At 31.2% G+C, this 19,007-nt stretch overlaps 3 protein-coding genes and 1 long non-coding RNA gene across 4 annotated transcripts; 3 read left to right on the top strand and 1 right to left on the bottom strand.

Moving 5' to 3' along the window:
• Positions 1-78: 78 nt before the first annotated feature.
• LOC108774548 (ribosomal RNA processing protein 36 homolog) lies at positions 79-1,457 on the top strand. Its single transcript, XM_018540688.1, has 4 exons — positions 79-397; positions 492-566; positions 774-1,221; positions 1,287-1,457. Exons 1-4 carry the CDS (start codon positions 353-355, stop codon positions 1,421-1,423), a joined length of 705 nt encoding a protein of 234 aa, XP_018396190.1. The 5' UTR covers positions 79-352; the 3' UTR covers positions 1,424-1,457.
• Positions 1,458-3,092: 1,635 nt separating this feature from the next.
• tst (superkiller complex helicase subunit twister) lies at positions 3,093-7,768 on the top strand. Its single transcript, XM_018540680.1, has 11 exons — positions 3,093-3,117; positions 3,189-3,498; positions 3,609-4,254; positions 4,332-4,563; positions 4,657-4,910; positions 4,980-5,112; positions 5,199-5,477; positions 5,604-6,496; positions 6,581-6,939; positions 7,036-7,214; positions 7,306-7,768. The coding sequence occupies exons 1-11, from the start codon at positions 3,100-3,102 to the stop codon at positions 7,633-7,635; spliced, it is 3,633 nt and encodes a 1,210-aa protein (XP_018396182.1). The 5' UTR covers positions 3,093-3,099; the 3' UTR covers positions 7,636-7,768.
• A 133-nt stretch (positions 7,769-7,901) lies between these two features.
• Sec13 (nuclear pore and COPII coat complex component secretory 13) lies at positions 7,902-9,242 on the bottom strand. The gene is made up of 3 exons (XM_018540687.1): positions 8,889-9,242; positions 8,355-8,742; positions 7,902-8,275 (listed from the first exon to the last, which is right to left on the bottom strand). Exons 1-3 carry the CDS (start codon positions 9,128-9,130, stop codon positions 7,970-7,972), a joined length of 936 nt encoding a protein of 311 aa, XP_018396189.1. The 5' UTR covers positions 9,131-9,242; the 3' UTR covers positions 7,902-7,969.
• A 1,375-nt stretch (positions 9,243-10,617) lies between these two features.
• On the top strand, positions 10,618-16,431 carry LOC108774554 (uncharacterized). The gene is made up of 5 exons (XR_001940730.1): positions 10,618-10,791; positions 13,738-13,874; positions 14,780-14,904; positions 15,887-16,048; positions 16,145-16,431. It is a non-coding gene; the product is annotated as an uncharacterized LOC108774554 (long non-coding RNA).
• The last annotated feature ends 2,576 nt before the right edge of the window (positions 16,432-19,007 follow it).

Below are 19,007 nucleotides of genomic sequence, written 5' to 3'. Positions count from 1 at the left end.
AACGATATCCCTATCTAGTAAAATTGTCGTTAAAAAGTTACAGAATGTTCAGATTTCCACCCCCAGTCGGGGCAAGACGGGAGCCATCCCACCACCTCCCTCTTTTGACGTCGGCTTATTTCGCCGAGACTCGCTAACATTCGGCTACTTCTTCGCCTCTTACATTTTGGTCTGTTTACGGCAGTTTACGGCCTCGAGTCACGACGAAATTAGTCGAAGTCAAAAGCGTTTTGGAGCCATTAACTAAGAAGAAGTCAAAAGCGTCAAAAGACACCCTCTCGATCGCCGTGATTATCGCCTACGCCTACTCCTCATAGAAAGGTTCCGTCCGTCTATATGTCGTTGATTCAACATGAGTAATGAAAAAGAGTTCCTACTTACAGAAGATAAAGCTCGTGTAAGTTTTTATTTTGTCTTCTTATTTGAATTGATATTTTTATCATTACACAAGGCAAGCTCATATATCTATATGGTCTGGATTATTGTTTTAGGAACAAATACGAGAGGAATTAAAACATATGAGTTTTGAGGATTTACAGAAGTTAAAGGAAAAATTAGGAACTAAGGTGGGTAAAGATCAAATGGAGGGTGATAACCTCAAAAATCGAGCGTTTTTGCATAAAACGAAAGAATCTGGCAGAAAAAAGCGTCGCTCTGCCCCGCGAATCGAGATATTAATCGTTAAAGTTCACGACTATTCAGGTTAGGATATCTGTCATACTGACTTGATATGAACGCTATGTGTACATACATACATACTTTTATGCATACAGGTGTACAATGAGACACTATTTGGAAAGAAAAATAAGAAGAAAATGGAGAAAATAAAGTTTAAACGGGAAAATAAGAACAGGCCACGGGAAATGTCTTCTAAAAAGTCAATTCCAATCAAATGTGAAGAGATGACACAAGTCAAGGAAGTTGTATTTCGAGATCCTAGATTTGATAGTTTATGTGGTACATTTAATGAAAAGGTCTTCAAGAATTCTTATACATTTATTAACAAGTTACGGGAAAATGATCTTAAAACTTTGCAAAAAGAACTGACAGAAGCTACAGATTTCAAAGCCATAAAGAAGATAAAATATCTTATCCAGAGGCTTGAAAATCAATTAAGAGAAGAAAGGAAAAGAAAGGAGAAAGAAGACAAAAAACGACTTGAAAAGAAAGAATTACTGGAATCTGTTAAACGAGGAGAGAAGCCTGTCTTTAAGAAAAAATGTAAGTTGATTTTATTATTAATATGATTCTGATTTATATTATTTTATTTTATTTGTCTTTTACAGCTGAGAAGAAAGTCTTGGACTTAGTCTCACAGTATGAAGAATTAAAGAATACAGGAAAACTGAAGAAGCATATTCAAAGATTACGGAAAAAGAATAAACACAAAGATAGAACAAAACTAACAGTGGAGGAAACATAATGAAACATATTGCTCATTTGTTACAACTGTGACACAACTAAAAAAACAAAGTTTTCTAGAAATTGAACTTGTATGTTTCGAATTATTAAAATTCTGTAATATTAATTTTGAAATGCAGTTTTGATGATTGATTGTAGAGGAATAAAAGTATCTGCTTTTAAAGTATGTGTTTTTTAAAATTATATTTCCATTCTTTTTTGACAAACAATTAAAAAATAATAGTTATAGCAAATGAGCGATATGTACATATGCATATTAATTTAAAAGAAATGTAAATATGATTGCATTTGAATTTATTAATCGAACTTATTAAATCGAATTATCAATGAAGTACTATTAAAAACAGCTAGCCATGTAAATAAATTTTATATTATAATTATCTTTATAAGTCCATTGCCTTAGTAGAGAGATCCGTAGTTTATTTTCTTAGTTTATTATACAAAGTCTCAACTCCTTTTATTTTACTTGTGATTAATCAAGTACTAAGGCAAGTAAGAACACTGCCCTTTTTTATTCTTGAATTCTGTTTACTGACATTCGTTATTATATTAATGGTGATATCTATAATATAATTTGATAGCTAACTTTTTAAAAAAATGTTTATGAATCTAAAGTATAACTACAGTTTTGCATATTCTTTTATTTTGAGAAAGAAATTTCCATTTTGCAGCTTTTTGTTCTTGTTAATGTTATTGTAAAGCATTTACAGCAAACAAATGTAGGTAGATAATATTCCTCATATAATAAGGAAATTTTGCTTAACTTACAGAGTTATAGTTTATATATTTAAATGTTTAACTTGTACATATAAAACAAGCTATAAATTATAATCAATTAACCATTCCTCTTTCACCAACGCCGATTAACTTAATCGACGCGATTAGTCCATTGGAATTGACCAATCGCGTCTGTCGTCAAAATAAAATGATAAATGCGATTGATCAATTCCAATGGACTAATCGTCGATTAAATTAATTGGCGTTGGTGAAAGAGGCCTTAACAGAATAAAATAAAAAATTACTTTATATAAAATGTTAAAAAATTATAAAATAAATAATTATACAAAATAAATTTATAAAATATAGGAATAGAAGATACGCGCGTGTATGTATATGTGTGCATAATGTGTGTATATATATATACACACACACCATATACATATCTTACATACATATGTTCCGTCAGGTTAGGCTATAGAGACGCGTTAAGATTATAGACAGAGATACAATATATTTCTCTCTCGACTATAATAAATTTTACTGAAACTATTATCATGTATACAAAAGTCGGAGCTCAAAGAGAGGAGTTTGTTTAAATCCCTCTTTATTTATTTCAATTTATCTTGTATTTCTAATGGACATATTAATCCATAACCTATTTTGTTAGTGTTGGCAAGAAAGATTAGTTAAATAATCAATTAAATTTAATTTGGTTAATTATTTTGATTATGTATTTCGAGATTTAAGTGCATATGTATACAGATTTGAAATTAATATTACTTCTTAATAATTGATTGAGTGCGTTAAATTATTATTCCAACGTTTCAATTATGTCATAAAGAAAATTTATATTAAGTATATATTCGTATAAAAAATATGTATTAATATATTCTAATATATAGTAATATATATTTTCCTTTGAATATATTAAGATATGTTATAAACAAAAATTTAACAATGGCTAAATCGACGCAGGTAATTATCATTTAATGTCAAATATATCGCTCCTTATATTGTTTTATACAATTAAGTATATTAATTTACAGTTATTTGCTGGACCTCCACCTATTTGGCCTGATATTAAATCAGAACTGCTGAAATATATTGAATGCCCTGAACGATTACCTATACATCAACTGGACAGTACTCAATGTTATTGGCCACGTAAAGCAGATGTACTTTCCTTGTTAGAATTTGATTTAGCTCCTGTTAACACCACGCTTAAATTTGACCGTGATCCAACAACAGGCAAGATTGGCGAGATACAAGAGATTGAATTACAAGGTGCAGGGGAAACGGCAAGAAATTCTATGTCTATGACTCGTGCACCTGGATTACTTACAGATGGAGTTCGAGGTATTCTAATTTTGTCTCAACATGATATTTCTCTTAATTAAAATTCTAATATATCAGTTCTAATATATTAATTAGAGCATATGTTGTACCAAATAATATACTTTCTGTAGGTAATCCTAGCAATATTCCATTTTGGCCTGGTGGTTTTGAAGAACCTAAAGTACCTAAAAGTGAAGACATAGATGATATCGACTTTGAGAAGGATTTAAGGACATTAGCCAAAGGATTTAGCTCAGGTTTAGAATTTAAAAGTGATAATTGTACACCAATTAATTGCATAAGATACGAAGTAGAAGCTTCTACATTAGAAGAAACTGAAAAGTTAATAATCAATAATGATAACATAAATTTAATGGCTGTTATACATGAAGAAGGAAATTTGCTTGGTTCATGGTCTTCAGTTGAAGAGCCGAAAAAAGAAAATGTTCAAGCTGTAGATAGTAACATTCCCTTTATGGATAATTCCATTTTACCTAAAGAAACAGATATACCTATCTTGAAAATATCTGAGACACAAACAGAACTTACAAAGGCAGAATGGGCAGAGCAACTGGATGTATCTGCACCAGTAACAGACTTTAACAAAAGAATACCTGATCCAGCAATTACATTCAGTTATGAACTAGACACTTTTCAAAAACAAGCTATTCTAAAATTGGAAGAGAACTGCAATGTCTTTGTTGCTGCACATACATCAGCAGGAAAAACTACCGTTGCTGAATATGCCATTGCATTAAGCCAAAAACATATGACGAGGTAAAGTTTTAAAGACAAAAATTAACTTTGTAGTACTATTGTGGTATTATCTAATAGTTATTTTTATGTTATTCTAGAGTGATTTATACATCCCCCATAAAAGCTCTGTCAAATCAGAAATATCGTGATTTTAAGAGGAAATTTGAAAGTGTTGGGTTATTAACAGGTGATTTGCAAATAAATCAAACTGCTTCATGTCTAATCATGACAACAGAGATCTTACAATCAATGCTGTATTGTGCATCTGATGTTTTACGAGATTTAGAATTTGTCATATTTGATGAAGTGCATTATATAAATAATGAAGATGTGCGTAATACTGATTTTATAAATATGTCACGTACAATTTCTATAATTCAACAATCTATATTTATAAAAATTGTATTCTCTCTGTATTTTTAGAGGGGTCATGTATGGGAAGAAATAGTCATTCTTTTACCACAGAATATTAATATAGTAATGTTATCTGCGACTGTACCAAATCCAATAATATTTGCGGATTGGGTCGGTCGTATTAAAAAGCGAAAAATGTACGTGATTAGCACTTTGAAAAGACCAATACCTCTGTTACATTATTTATATACTGGTACTGATGGCAAGACTAAGGATGATAAGTTCTTAGTTCTTGATAGTAACAGCCAATTTTTATTGGATGGGTAAATATCACTTTAATTAAAAGAAACAAGGAGACACAATAAATGACATTTTAATATTTAATACTTTAGATGGTACAAAGCGACAAATGCATCCGATAAAAAGAAAGACAAAACGTCGAAGGACTGTAGGAGAAAAATTCAGATGACGCCGAAACAAGAAGAAGTATTATGGAGAGCATTTGTAAGCCACCTTCAGAACAATGTACGTTGTTGTACCTCTATATACTATTTTTCATTCTACAGAGAAATTATAATTACTTAGTACATATAATGCTGTCAATTTTATAGGATATGTTACCCGTTGTTGTATTTACTCTGTCGAGGAAACGCTGCGATTTAAATGCTACTACATTCAGAAATCTTGATTTAACGAATGCGAGAGAAAAGCATCAAGTACATGTATTTTTCCGACATAACATAAAACACCTGAAGGGTAGCGACAGAGAATTACCACAAGTACTTATGATGCAAGAGCTCCTGGAAAAGGGTGTGGGTATACATCACAGTGGGATATTGCCAATTTTGAGAGAAATCGTAGAAATGTTATTTCAAAGTGGAGTTGTAAAGGTAATTTTCCAAAGAAATAAAGTTAAAACACATTAAAAAAAAAAAAAGACTTAATAACACTTTCAAATTTTGAAGATTATAAAAATTAAAAAGATGTAATAGAATTGCATTTTACTGCATTTTCAGTTATTGTTCGCGACGGAAACATTTGCTATGGGAGTTAACATGCCGGCGCGCACAGTAGTGTTTGATTCTATACGGAAGTTTGACGGGAACAACTTTCGTACTCTATTTCCAACTGAATATATACAGATGGCTGGTCGTGCTGGACGTCGAGGTCACGACACTACCGGTACTGTTATAGTAATGTGTAGATATGACATTCCGCACTTTAATGACTTGAAACCTATGATGTGCGGTGAACCGCAAACATTGGAGTCAAAATTCAAAGTTACGTATTCCATGCTTCTTAATCTGAGAAGGGTGAATGAATCCGTTACCGTTGAGGCGATGATGCGCAAATCTTTCAAGGAATCGCCATTGGCTTCGCAAGAAGCATCATATAACAATGAGTTACGGAAAATCGAACGCGAATTATTGAATTTGCCGCCTTTAACCGAAATCCAAAAAAAACTCTCTACGTTCTATCATCAAGCAGTTGATTATCTGGAAGATGTTAAATTCCTGAATCCTTATTTGCTCTATTCAAAAAAAACAGCGAAAAGTTTAATCGAGGGTAGAGTTTTGTTAATATCATATGCGAATCATTACAATAAACTAGCCCTGTTACTGCAAGTTTTATATCATAAAAGCTCTGCTCAATATAAAGTCTTGATACTTAAGGACGCGAATGTATCCACTTCCGAAATTACTGATTTTAAAAGTCCTCAGATATTCGAGAAGTGGTGCGAGATTATTAGTCTAACAAAAAAGGAGATATTTGTACCAAGCATTAATCCATCACACGAAGTTTTAACTCTGTTTCCATGGCATATATTGAAGATAACTAATTGTCAGATAAAAATTGATTGCTCTTTGGTATTAAATGATTGGGAAAAGAGGCAAATCTCACGATTCAAGTAAGAAATAATATAACGAAATAGTAAAAATTCTTGACTTGATTGTATTACTTAATTTTATTATCGATTATTTCTTGTTTTCAGAAACGATCCACCGGGACAAACATGTCAGACAGCGGTTCAAGAATTGACTTCTCTATCATTTAATGCTTCTACTAATACTCGCATTCTACAACCATATATTGAGCCTTCATCAAAAAATGATTTTCTATTAAGAATACAACATAGAAATAAATTAAAAGCTAGTCTGAACAACATGAAATGTATGAAAATACCTAACTTTGAAGAACAATTTAGACCTGTATTTGAGCGAAACCATCTTGAAGATAAAAAGCGATTGCTTCAACTTAAACTCAGCGATGAAGGAATGGCATTATATCCAGATTATCTGAATATGGTAGCACTCCTCAAACACTTTAAATACATAGATAATGATGAAAGAGGTTTGCATTAATTAAAGTATATAATAATTTTGTAGAGATTTATTTATTAAAATGTAATTATATATATATAACAATATGTATTGTTTGTTATTGTAGTCGCCCTCAAAGGAAGAGTCGCGCTGCAAATGGGTAGTAACGAACTGCTGATAACAGAATTGATTCTAAAAAATGTGTTAACTGTTCTACAACCAGCAGAAATAGCAGCGTTACTATCAGCACTAATCTTCCAGCAACGCACGGATTTCGAACCTCAACTGACACCATCTCTTGCTAGTGTATGTGACGTTGCTTCATTTTACTTTGAATATGTTAAGTGTTTACAAAATTATGTTGCAATAAGAAACAACCCTTGTTTTTTTTTTTCAGGCTTGCAAAATAATGAACGAGGTGCACGCAGAATTAGAACATCTAGAACAATACTATCAACTGTCAACATTACTACCATTGAATTTCGGCTTAGTGGAAGTTGTCTATGAATGGGCACAGGCCAAGTCATTCGCTGAAATCATGAAGATGACAGATGTCCAAGAAGGAATTATAGTTCGTTGCATACAACAACTCGGTGAAACATTACGAGATGTTAAAAATGCGGCTGTGACTATAGGTGACCCGATTTTAAAAGAGAAGATGGAAGAAGCCTCGACTGCGATTAAACGTGACATAGTGTTTGCTGCGTCCTTATACACCCAAGACTGAATGAGTAATATAATCGATAAAATCGATATATTTTGTAAAATATCAACTAAATATTGTTGAAAGTACATTCTATTTGTAAAACAGTATTTTATCATCTGTAAGAGCGTATAATGAACATTTTTTGCAAACATTTTTTTCGGTTTTGGTAATAAAGATAAATCAGATAAATGTTATATTTTGAATAAATGCCTATGAATAATCAAATACTAATGGTAAATAATTCGTACTATAACTCTGTAAATTGCTAAAAGATACTTGATATCAAACAAATCTTATTATTTTACAATGGCTATTTGCACCCTTATTATATATTATTTTACATGTTGAAGCAATATTACGCGCGTTGATCTGGATTATTAAGATTTCCTTGATCTTGATTCAAATCTGAGATGCATGCCCACTGTCCTTCAGAATTTTCACGCCAGAGCGAAACTTTGTTATCTCCACCACAAACCGCTAAGATACCGCCTGTCAATGACCAGCCAATATTCCAGATAACATCATCGAAGACATTAAGAACTTTTGGTGTCCAGCTAGTATAATCATTGGAAGTCCATATGACAATGCGGCGATCCTGCGAGCAAGATGCCAAAGTGGCTCGAGATGGACCAACTGCTGGTGCCCAGGCTACATCGCGAACCTATAAGTATGATAAAAAGATATATATAAATACACAAGTCTTATGATACTTAAATATTTCCATTATAATTAAACTGTACCCAATCACTATGCGCTTCTAGTTTATTTTCTTCTATCCATCTATCACCATCTTCTTTCCATATTTTGACCAAATTATCACAACCACCAGTGGCTAACCGCTTAACAGGTTCATTCCTCTGTTGAGTCATATTGGAATCAGTGGCAGAGTCGACTGCTGGACTCCAACAGACCGCGTTGCAACCGATCGTATGTGCGTTCGTTATTTTCTGCATCTGCCATGTATCTCCAGTATTTGCAAGGATAGAAACTGATCCGTCTGAACTTCCACAGGCCAAAATCAGACCAAACTCATGTGGCGCCCATGCGACTGAGTTAACAGAGGAATCATGACCAGTGTGCTCGTATATCTTAGTCCACTCTACCAATTCCTTCCAAATAATTACCTTCCTGCAAAAATGTATAAATGTTGACTGTGTATGTCAAATATTATCACTGAGATACTTCAGGTGTTATTAAATTATTAGATATATTTAATTATTAAGTAATATTTCAAAACGTATGTATCAAGCAGCAGGGTATGTAGGACTGTGTACCTGTCATAGCTACAAGATGCCAAGAGATTGCCAAATTTTGGGTGAGCCCACGCGACCTGCCACACAGGGCCAATGTGTCCCTTGAGAACGGCAACCAGGCTTTGAGAGCCGTTCTTCAAGTCAAATATCTTCACCGTGTTGTCGCTCGAGCAAGTGGCTAACCTCAAACCGTAATAATCCATTTCCGCATCATGAATCATGTCCTCGTGGCCGGTATCGACGGTATTTAAAACAGATACCATTTTGAAAATTAATTATAACGGACGATACTTTAATAGCGAAATTTATGCTAAGAGATTGACTGGAAAATAAAGGCGGTCGCAAACACAGTACAGGTTATGTGCAGTCTTTTGATGCGTGCTGTCACTACGTGGAAGCATATGCACGATTCGATACTCGAAGTCTCGAATTCGAGAACGATACTTGATAATCGACTTCCGCGCGCAAACAATTCATATTGTATACGTAGCAACATAAATGCATAATATAATACAAATACATATATAGAATATGTCTATCTCTATATACAGGATCCAATCGAATAACATGTAAAAGCAGGTAATTCTTTATAAAAAAATTTTAAAAATATAGAATAAAGTTTTTCAATTTTTTGCTTAGTTTTCGAGAAAATCGAGTTTAAAGTGATCGCCCCGTGTCGCGTCGCCAGACATCACCTGTCGTCACCTCGAGGCTGCGTTTGGAAATATCATCCAGGTTTCCCTGAGTATCATCTTATCCTTATTGTTCATTCAATGTTAAACAAAAATAAGACGATACATGGAGGTACTCGGGTATTTTCGAACGCAGCCAAGAGGAGGCGTATGAATTAATTAAAGAAGTAATTTAGCACAATAAGCGTTTCAAAGGCAGTAACGCTTTTATGATTTAAGGCGCAGACTGTGGAAAAAACCGCAAATCGGAGATTGCTAGCACATTCGCTTTCTTTTTTAAAATTATTGTTTGTCATAAAAGTAAAAATAATAATAGTAAAACAAAATAAAAAAATTAAAAAGATAGTTTTTACATAGTTTCTTTTATAAAAAATTAAGTTTGAAGAAATGGCAAAAAATATTTTTGACTCCGGTGTTAATTAAGTGAATAAAATGTTACAATAGCAATTGTTTGTTTACATTGTTTTATATCCTAAGTGCAAAATGTGAGTTCGTTTTTTTTAAATCTAAGTTTTTAACAATGCTACATCAAACTGAGATTGCATATCCCTTTCACAATACAACGTTCACGTAAAAATATTTTGCTCCTCCAATTTTCTTGCTAAAATTATTGCTGTTTTTTGTATTTGGTAAAAAATTGTGTATCATACACATAAAATCTATAGCACGATATTCTAATATAATATATGCAAGAAAATTTAGGTCTCACAATCAAATAGGAATTATTACCGCTAAATATGAGTCATAGTCATCTGATTGAACATTGTAGAGAGACTTTTTGATAAATTGCACATATGGTTCAGATATAAATTCTGCCTTTATCTGCATCTATATTTATACAAAACATTTTGTTTTTCTTTTTGTTATTATAAACTACAATAAGATCTTTTTTTTGTGCTCAATTTTGTTTCTGTTTTTTATTTCCATCTTTATCACTTTACTGTCAATATTATATGCAAGTCAACCAACGTTTGAAAAAGTTCGGATACTAAATAAAATAATTAAAATTAATTATCTATTAATGTTATTACTGACAGCGAATAAATGACGTAGGTCATGTGATGAAATCACGTGAGATCCCACACCAGACTTCAGAAAGAGGTGAGAGAGGAGAAATCCATGATTCCTCATCTGGACTGTACTTATTTAACAACAGCAGCAGTTCAGCTTCTTCAGTTTCTTCACGAGGATCACAAGCAAATCATAGTACGTGAACATTTCTACATATATCGGTAAATAAGTTTTAGTATCATCATTATATAGTTATAATAATTATTATTTTGGTAAATAAATTCTTTTTTTAATTGCGAAGTAATCCAGATAACACGCATGTCCATAAAAACGAGACATCTTAAAAACATTTTTTTTAAAAAAACATCTTAAAAACGTCTTTCTTATGTCTCGATTTTGAGCTTTTTGTTATCTGTGAAGAGAATACATACGTGCAATGCAGCTCATTTCTCTTTTTTGTGCAATCCGATCTCACTTAATTTTTTATTCCGGCGTACATTTGGCATAATTTCTAGATTTCTTTTTTCACTCACACGATTCTGACGACTAATAGCGAGATATTCTTTTCTGAAAGAAATCTTCTATCTACTCGATCGTCTCGTAAACAGCTTCCTTTTTCTCTTTTTTTTTTCACAAAAGTGATGAAGACATAATTTTGATGCGCTGCAAATATATAGAGAGTTGAAGGCTAAGATCCTGGAAAGAAGATACCAATGACGATGAGTGACTTACAACACTTACGTGATAGAATAGACGCACGTAATCGCTATTAACAGTTGAGGAAACTATTATATCAATTATTAGTAGAAACTTGATGCTAGAGATAAAGAGTTAAATCACTCAACAATTAGAGTTAATAGAAAAGCGTGGAAAACATTCTTTAAAGTATAATGAAGCTCGTAATCGTTTTTTTAAATCTAGGAAAATTAATTTTTATTCTACTTTTATTTTTTATAAAAATACAGAACTACTATTATATACTGTTGTTCAATTTGTCAATTATGGTACAATTGTATTTTATGAGCTAAAGCGTGCGTTTATTTCAACCGGATTTCAAGTTATTTAGTTATAGCTTCTAATTTTAATCTCACAAATAATTAACGATCGAGCTGTTTTTTCCTAACAAAAACTTTTTCGCATGATGTGATCGAATTTGTTCTCTGAATTAAATCGAAATAAATAAATATGCTTAGCATATTTTTATATGAAGAAAAAAAGATATTATTTTTATCTTATTCTTCTGCATAGCTGCCAAAAAATATTGAAGAACATTAGCTGTAAACGGCTTCGAGTAGATGTAAAGTTTGGTTTCTCATTATCTGAATTTACGTCATGAAATAACTCAGATAACGCCAAACTTGTCAAGAGCACGTATTACAAATGTGTGTTTGCATATTATGTTAGCAGATCAGTTTCCAACAACAGCCGGGCATAATCTGCTGTTTCAATTAATAGCGTTTTTTATTGGCAGAATTAAAGCGCACTAAGTGTACTTTAAAGTGTTGTATACTCATCAACGTAATAAAGATATGTGTTTAATAAAAATATAGAAAGAAATTAAACTACGAAATTCTTAATACATTTTACTATACTATTTAATAAATATACATAAGCATTTTATCAATAGATATCTTACTTTTGTATTATAAATTGAGAAATATATGACGACTTTATTGTGTGCACTAAATGTGCAAGTTATTCCAGTGAAAAATGCTAATATTGATGAATAAAAATTGATAAAAATGATCATTAAGACGTAAATGAAATGATATGTAAACACATTTGCACAATACGTGCTCTTGACAGGTTTGGCGCGCTATCTGGGTTATTTCATGACGTAAATCCAGATAATGAGAAACCAAATTTTATATCCACTCGGAACTGCTTACAGCTGATGTTAGCAAAATGTTGTCAGAAATCACGCTTATTCACCTATTAGTACGTCGTAACAGCAGAAATGCAACAGAAACGTGCTGTGCTGTTTCAAAAAATAACAGCAAAAACACACTAAAAACATAGCACGGAAATATTACATCGGATTATAGTTTTTCCATTTATCGATATGCGACATATCGTATTAAATATTTATCTCGTGTTTAAATTTCTGTCACGATCAAATATAAAGACTGCATAACGTAGATATGAAAATAAAATTGTATAGTATAATTGATCAATAGGGTGTCCTACAATTTTTGGCAAAGTGTTCTTGTATATGTAGGGCGGACTAAACTGACAACTTATGAGTCGAAGAGTCCTCTATCATTTTACATTTTTCGACTCACAATCAGTTTAATCCGCTCTATACACACATAAGAACGCTTTACCAAAAATTGCGGGACATTCCTTCGAAAAATGCAGTTTTCCGATTTATTATTTTTTATGCTATCACATCGTAGCATATCGTATACGACATGCACGCAGTTTCTACTGTATTTCTGTCATTAGTATCTGATATAACATTAGGCTATATGTGTTCTGTTTTTCTCATATTTCTGCCATCACCTTATTATGTTCCATTCTTGCTACATATATTATGTTTGGTACGTCATAATAATAAAATCCGAACTTAAAGAAGACACAGTGGACAAAAATCTGCTCTACAATTGTGATTGAATTTACCGACGTATCACTGAAATACTACTAGCATTTTGTTATTTAGAAAGAAGTTAGAAATCCCGAAAACATTGGAAACCTCCAACATTTGTCAACCGCATTTATCGCAATGTATACGCTGAAAAAATATACTTTTTAATAAAACATTTGTTTGAATAGTAATATAAACTAAATATTTATTAAATTTAAAAGTATATGATGTTTATTTAGTACAAGAACTGTTAATTTGATTTAACATTCATTTTTTTGAGTAAATATTTACACGGTATTATTTAAAGAAATATTTATTATTTTTTTTTTTAGCATAGATTTTTCTTAATGTAAAAATACGTAATGTAAAAATATGGCGTCTTTGTCGACGCCATATCCTACCTTCATTGGATTATTTATGTCTTTTAGCTAAATCCAAGAACTTTCCAGAGGTAACGTTAACAATCCTATCGCTAATTTCACAATCGAATAGAAAAAAAAGCGCATTAAAGAGAAGGATATAGAATAATTCCATTTTGTTCTCGTTAGAGATTTTAATCAAGCTGTAATTATTAACATTTTAGATAAAGCGGCCGGTAAAAAAATTACTTGAAGAAAATGAGCCGTAATTTCTGCAACGGTGGATTTTCCCACTCTACTAAATTGATATCGTTGATTTGTCTACTGCTTGTCCTCTCACAATCGACATCGATCATCGCCGGTATGTGATCTTTATTTTTTTTTCAGCTTTTCATTAATTTTTATAAAGAAACACATCGAAGTCATCTTTTGAACCTTATAAACTTTTAACAATATTATTTTTTAGATTAAAATAAAAGACACGTATTTTTTATAAGGACTTAATTACACATTTAGGTCCAAATATCTTTTAAAAAAAAAAATTAGTTTTTTTTTCAACGTATATATGGAAGAGTTACACTTTTACAGTTATTTTTTATAACAATGTGGTAATAATGCTGCAATTTTTTATGACTGTAATGATGACTAACTAAACGCTTATGAGGCTAAAATAGGACTGTAATGATAACTAACTAAACGCTTAAGAGGCTAAAATTATTTTAACCTCATAAGCGTTTAGTTAGTCATCATTACAGACATAAAAAATTGCAACATTGTTTCCACATTGTTATAAAAAGTAACTGTAAAAGTAACTCTTCCATCCCTGTATATATTATATATATAATATATACACACACACACACTGTGTATATATATATATATATATATATATATATATATATTTATATATAAACATATATTCTTCTTAATATAATACATTATAATAAATATATGTAAGAAATGCAGATTTCTCCAAAAACACGCAGATAGATTTATCGCTCGCGGGTGCACTTCGGATCTTTGATATTTGACCTCTCATATCTATTTCTATGATTAATTGTTATACGTGCGCATTCTTCCATAGATATAATCATAAAGTACATACATGTATATATATTTTATACTAAAAATCCATTGCACTAATTATCGCACTTTATACCTTTTTATTAATTATTTCTTTATTATTCTAATTTCTTATATTAAATCATTGGTTTATACAAAAATCGAGTTCCACACATCAGGATTTACAAATCATACAATTTGCAGCACCGTTCGACGAACATGAGGTTGGCGCCGAGATACCAAAATTCACGGTGTCTAACGATAAAGTCACTGAACTACACAAATGTCCAATTCTCGCCTGTAGAATGAACTGCCCTTCGGGACTTGAAGTATATATCCATTATAACTATACATCCACTTTATATTTAAAATATTTAATGTAAATGTAAAACTATCAAGACAGAGCTATTATGATAGATACGGCCTTAAAAAATATGAAATAAAAAAAATTCTTTTTTATTTTATCATTTTTTTAACTTTTGCAAATCATAAGCAAGACTTGATCGAATATAAAAAAATAGATTGTGTTATTTTTATATTATTACGGAAAATAAAAAAAATTAACAAGTCTTAAGCATCTATCATTTTATCTCTCTTTCTTCTTCTTTCTTTTCATCAGGAAACGCGGTAGTCTCCGGCCATGTTCAAAAACTAATATCTTTTGTAAACTTTTTCTTTTTATATCTTTTTTTTGTTACTTCTGTTATCTAACATTTCAAAAATAATAAAACATTTTCTTTCCAATTTTGAAGCAATTCAATTTCGTAAGTCACTGTATAACAACAATTTATAATATTTAATTTTAACTTAATTTACTTACAAGGTACGGTATATCATTGAATAAATATTCAACGATATACATATAAAGACACAAAAAACAGTCACCGTATTTTTAAATAAAATGTTATACTAGATATAGACATTTTCTGACCCGTGTGAAGCTGGCCCCCCAATATTAAAAAATTGATTTTTTTCTTCATTCATTCGTTTGCTCATCGTTTGCTCACGAATGCTCAGTTGGAATTTTCGTTTGCTCACTCTTAGTTCAAAAGATACAAGAAAATTAAGTTTTGGTATCGAATTAAAAAATCGATTTTTTTCTTCATGCATCGTTTGCTCACCCTTAGTTCAAAAGGTATAGAAAAATTATGTTTTGGGGGGCCAACTTCTAGCCCTCCAATATTAAAAAATCGATTTTTTAATATTGGGGGGCCAGTTTCACACAGATCATTTTCTGTACATAAAAGAGGTTTATAATGTTATCTCATGAAAATCTCTGGCTGTTATTGAAAGAATCAACTATCTCGATAGATCGATGAGAACGGCTGTAACAAATGCAAGTGCAAGAGTCCCTGTCGCGACTTTATTTGCCCGGAAGGTGAAATATGTGATGATTCAATTACCGTGAATTGTTTTCGGGCGCCATGTCACCCGATACCCATCTGTAAGAAGATCAAATCAATGATGTAATTTGTAAGTAAACCTTTACAAACTATCGACTCCACGGTTGTTTCTCAACAGCACATGTAAATCAATAATCAAGTAAATTAATTTGTTCTCTTACTGCAGCTGTCTAAACGAAGTCCAAACAAGAATACGGGATCTGCTGTAATCATCCAAACAGAAAATTTATAGAAATATTTTACTATACGATTACAACATTGCAAAAACGTAGCGAAATATTGTTGTAACGTTGCTACAACTTTGCAGCAATGTTAAAATGTCAATCTTCAGAAAGAATACAATGAAACGTAACAATTCATTGCATCACGTTGTTATTGTACTGTCTGTACTATATAATATTTTTATATAGGAATTTTTGTACTTATGTTGATTGAAATAAAAATTTTAGTACTTTCCTGGAAAAAACTTAACCTTTTACTTACATAAATCTTTATTATCAGATGCTCAAATATCGTAATATTGTGGTTTACAAAGTTAAATTATACTTTTAAGGATTTCACGGGTATTTTCTTCAATTATACCAGAAGGTTTGCGGGTTATCGCCGTGTCTTTCTTCATTATTGATGCCTCAACATGAATGATAAAGTGATAAAGTTGATAAAGTGACAGGATAACATCAATCACAATTAGTTTAACGGAAATATCACAAATAGTGGAAAGAACTTCAAGTAATTAGACACTTCTTGATAATTAACCAACATGTGATAATGAGCGATCCATGGTTTAAGATTCATTTTGTATTTTGTGAAAACACATTATAACATCTAATCAGGCAATTTGATGTGACATGACTCACGAAATAACTACTATTATAATTTGATTGAATTTGAATTGAAGATGACTCAAAAAGAGTCGAAACGTATATATTAAATGTGTTTGAATAAATGATATTAAAGAATTCAGATTTATTCAATTAGACAAAATTTATTGAAATTGCTTACCAATAACAACGCTGTACTCTCATTCGCCATTGAGTACTGGAATTTTTGAACCACAAGAGTCCGTGAAAAAGATCACATTTCGTATTTATATTATTCAAAAATGGTATATTACAATAAAACGATTGATTGCTAAATTCAGGAAGCGCTATCTATCAGAGTTATCACGATGAAAGAAGACTATCTTAATATTTACATCATGAGTGTTATTATGTTATTTTACCCCCTCCTCTCTCTCTCTATCTCTCTTTCATTTTCTAACTACGTTCAAATAACACTCTGAATCATTATGTCCTCATTTTATGTGTTATTAGACGTGACATATCGAATTATTATACGTTTATTATAACGATAAAGATTATTGAGCAACTATTTGCCAAAATTGTCGCTATTAAAAAAATAGCATTTAAGTATAACATTTATACCACTTATTGTTCTGCAAACGTTTGACCTCAAATGAGATAAGAAAACCTAAAAATAAAAGACTTATGGGGAAACCATGTTTTTATGAAATTCTAGTTGTATAAAAAGGAAACCCTCGGACAGTAAGAGTATAGTTTTTCCAATTTCTCACAAACAAATAGTACAGTCTTATCCGAAAAGTGAAGTAAGCAGTACATTTATAAGAATCACCATACAACAATGAAAGACAAATAAATTATTCTTTTGGAAATAATAACATTCGCTTTTACAATTGATGACTAATAGGTAGCTATGTGTTACATTATATTATGCCATTATCATTCGAATACTTATATAAACATGGTAAAACGGTTTCATTCTGTAAAAGGACTAACGATTGACTATCTGAATGTAAACTTCTTTTACTCCTGTTAAAAGAAAGTATAGTAACTGGAAAAATTCAATACGGCAAAAATCTGTACTTATTATAAAAAGATCGATAAAATTTATTTTATTAGCGACGAAAATTAATCTTTATTCTATTTTCCTGATTTTATAAAAATGCAGTGCTACAACTATTATTACATTCAAAGATTTAAGTCTTTATTATGTTACAAGTATTTTATGAACTACAGCGTGCGTTTACTTCAATCTACATTCGAGTTTTTATTCCATTTATACCCATCACCTCTAATTGTAATTTCACAAAATTTAACAAGCAATGAAATGAATACCGATGAGAACATTCTGTAACGGTCAAGCTTATAAATTTTGGGAGCTTCTGTATAATTGCGTGTGAATTTATATACTATACGTTTGTAGATTCTTAATTGTGCGCCGAATTTTCTTCAGACTTGAAACGCAACACTATCAAACTAGTGCACGCAATTAAGAATCTACAAACGTAGTATATAAATTCACACCCAATTATATATAGAAGTACCCAAGATTTAGCTTGATCATTATGACATGTTCTCATCGGTATTCATTTGGTTTAAATTCTCACGCTCCAATAAAATTTGATATTTGTTAACAAATAAGGTCTTTTAGTGAAACTTTTCTCGTGCGATCAAGTTCTCTTATGTAAGTCATCGAATAAATACGTTCGGCATATTTTTAGGAAGAATTACAATAATGTTACTTAGTTTTTTATTACTACATACATTTTTAGCAGAAAGTGTTTGTATACACAGTGGAAAAAAAACAAATGGCAGTAACTGTAAGCTATTTCGAATAGAAATAAATTTCATATTCTCTTTATTACATTTTATATCACAAAATAAAAGGTTTCAAATCTCAAGAATTTCCGGAGTAGAGTAGTCTTCTGCGTTCGTCAACCACGTTTATTACGATGCGTAGAGTCACGTTTCCATTAATGCCATTCACTTTCGTTGCATTATTTACATCTCCTGACTACATTTCAAATGCGAGAATTTCTCAGAGGATGCAACGTACACTAATTTTACTATCGAAAAGAATTTGACCCGTTAAAACAAAGGATAGAATTTTGTTCTGCTCATACTGGAGTTCGAGCTTTAATAATGATGTAATTGTCACTATTTCAGGTGATAACGGTCTCAAAAATTACTTGATACAATGAATATGCGCAGTAATTTCTACAACAGTAA

This window comes from Cyphomyrmex costatus, unplaced genomic scaffold, assembly GCF_001594065.2.
Source record: "Cyphomyrmex costatus isolate MS0001 unplaced genomic scaffold, Ccosl1.0 scaffold26, whole genome shotgun sequence".
Classification (NCBI taxonomy): domain Eukaryota; kingdom Metazoa; phylum Arthropoda; class Insecta; order Hymenoptera; family Formicidae; genus Cyphomyrmex; species Cyphomyrmex costatus.
The sequence above is the reverse complement of the archived record's forward strand: the minus strand, read 5'-3'. Positions and strand labels throughout refer to the sequence as shown.

Coding starts and splice junctions, on each gene's coding strand:
- Sec13 (XM_018540687.1), bottom strand. CDS start 9,130: ATGGTATCTGTTTTAAATACCGTCGATACCGGCCACGAGGACATGATT. Junction 8,743..8,888: donor GCATCTTGTAGCTATGACAG/GTACACAGTCCT, acceptor ACATTTTTGCAG/GAAGGTAATTATTTGGAAGG. Junction 8,276..8,354: donor TAGAAGCGCATAGTGATTGG/GTACAGTTTAAT, acceptor TCATACTTATAG/GTTCGCGATGTAGCCTGGGC.
- tst (XM_018540680.1), top strand. Junction 4,564..4,656: donor ATTATATAAATAATGAAGAT/GTGCGTAATACT, acceptor CTGTATTTTTAG/AGGGGTCATGTATGGGAAGA. Junction 5,478..5,603: donor TTCAAAGTGGAGTTGTAAAG/GTAATTTTCCAA, acceptor CTGCATTTTCAG/TTATTGTTCGCGACGGAAAC.
- LOC108774548 (XM_018540688.1), top strand. CDS start 353: ATGAGTAATGAAAAAGAGTTCCTACTTACAGAAGATAAAGCTCGT. Junction 567..773: donor AGGAAAAATTAGGAACTAAG/GTGGGTAAAGAT, acceptor TTATGCATACAG/GTGTACAATGAGACACTATT. Junction 1,222..1,286: donor GCCTGTCTTTAAGAAAAAAT/GTAAGTTGATTT, acceptor TGTCTTTTACAG/CTGAGAAGAAAGTCTTGGAC.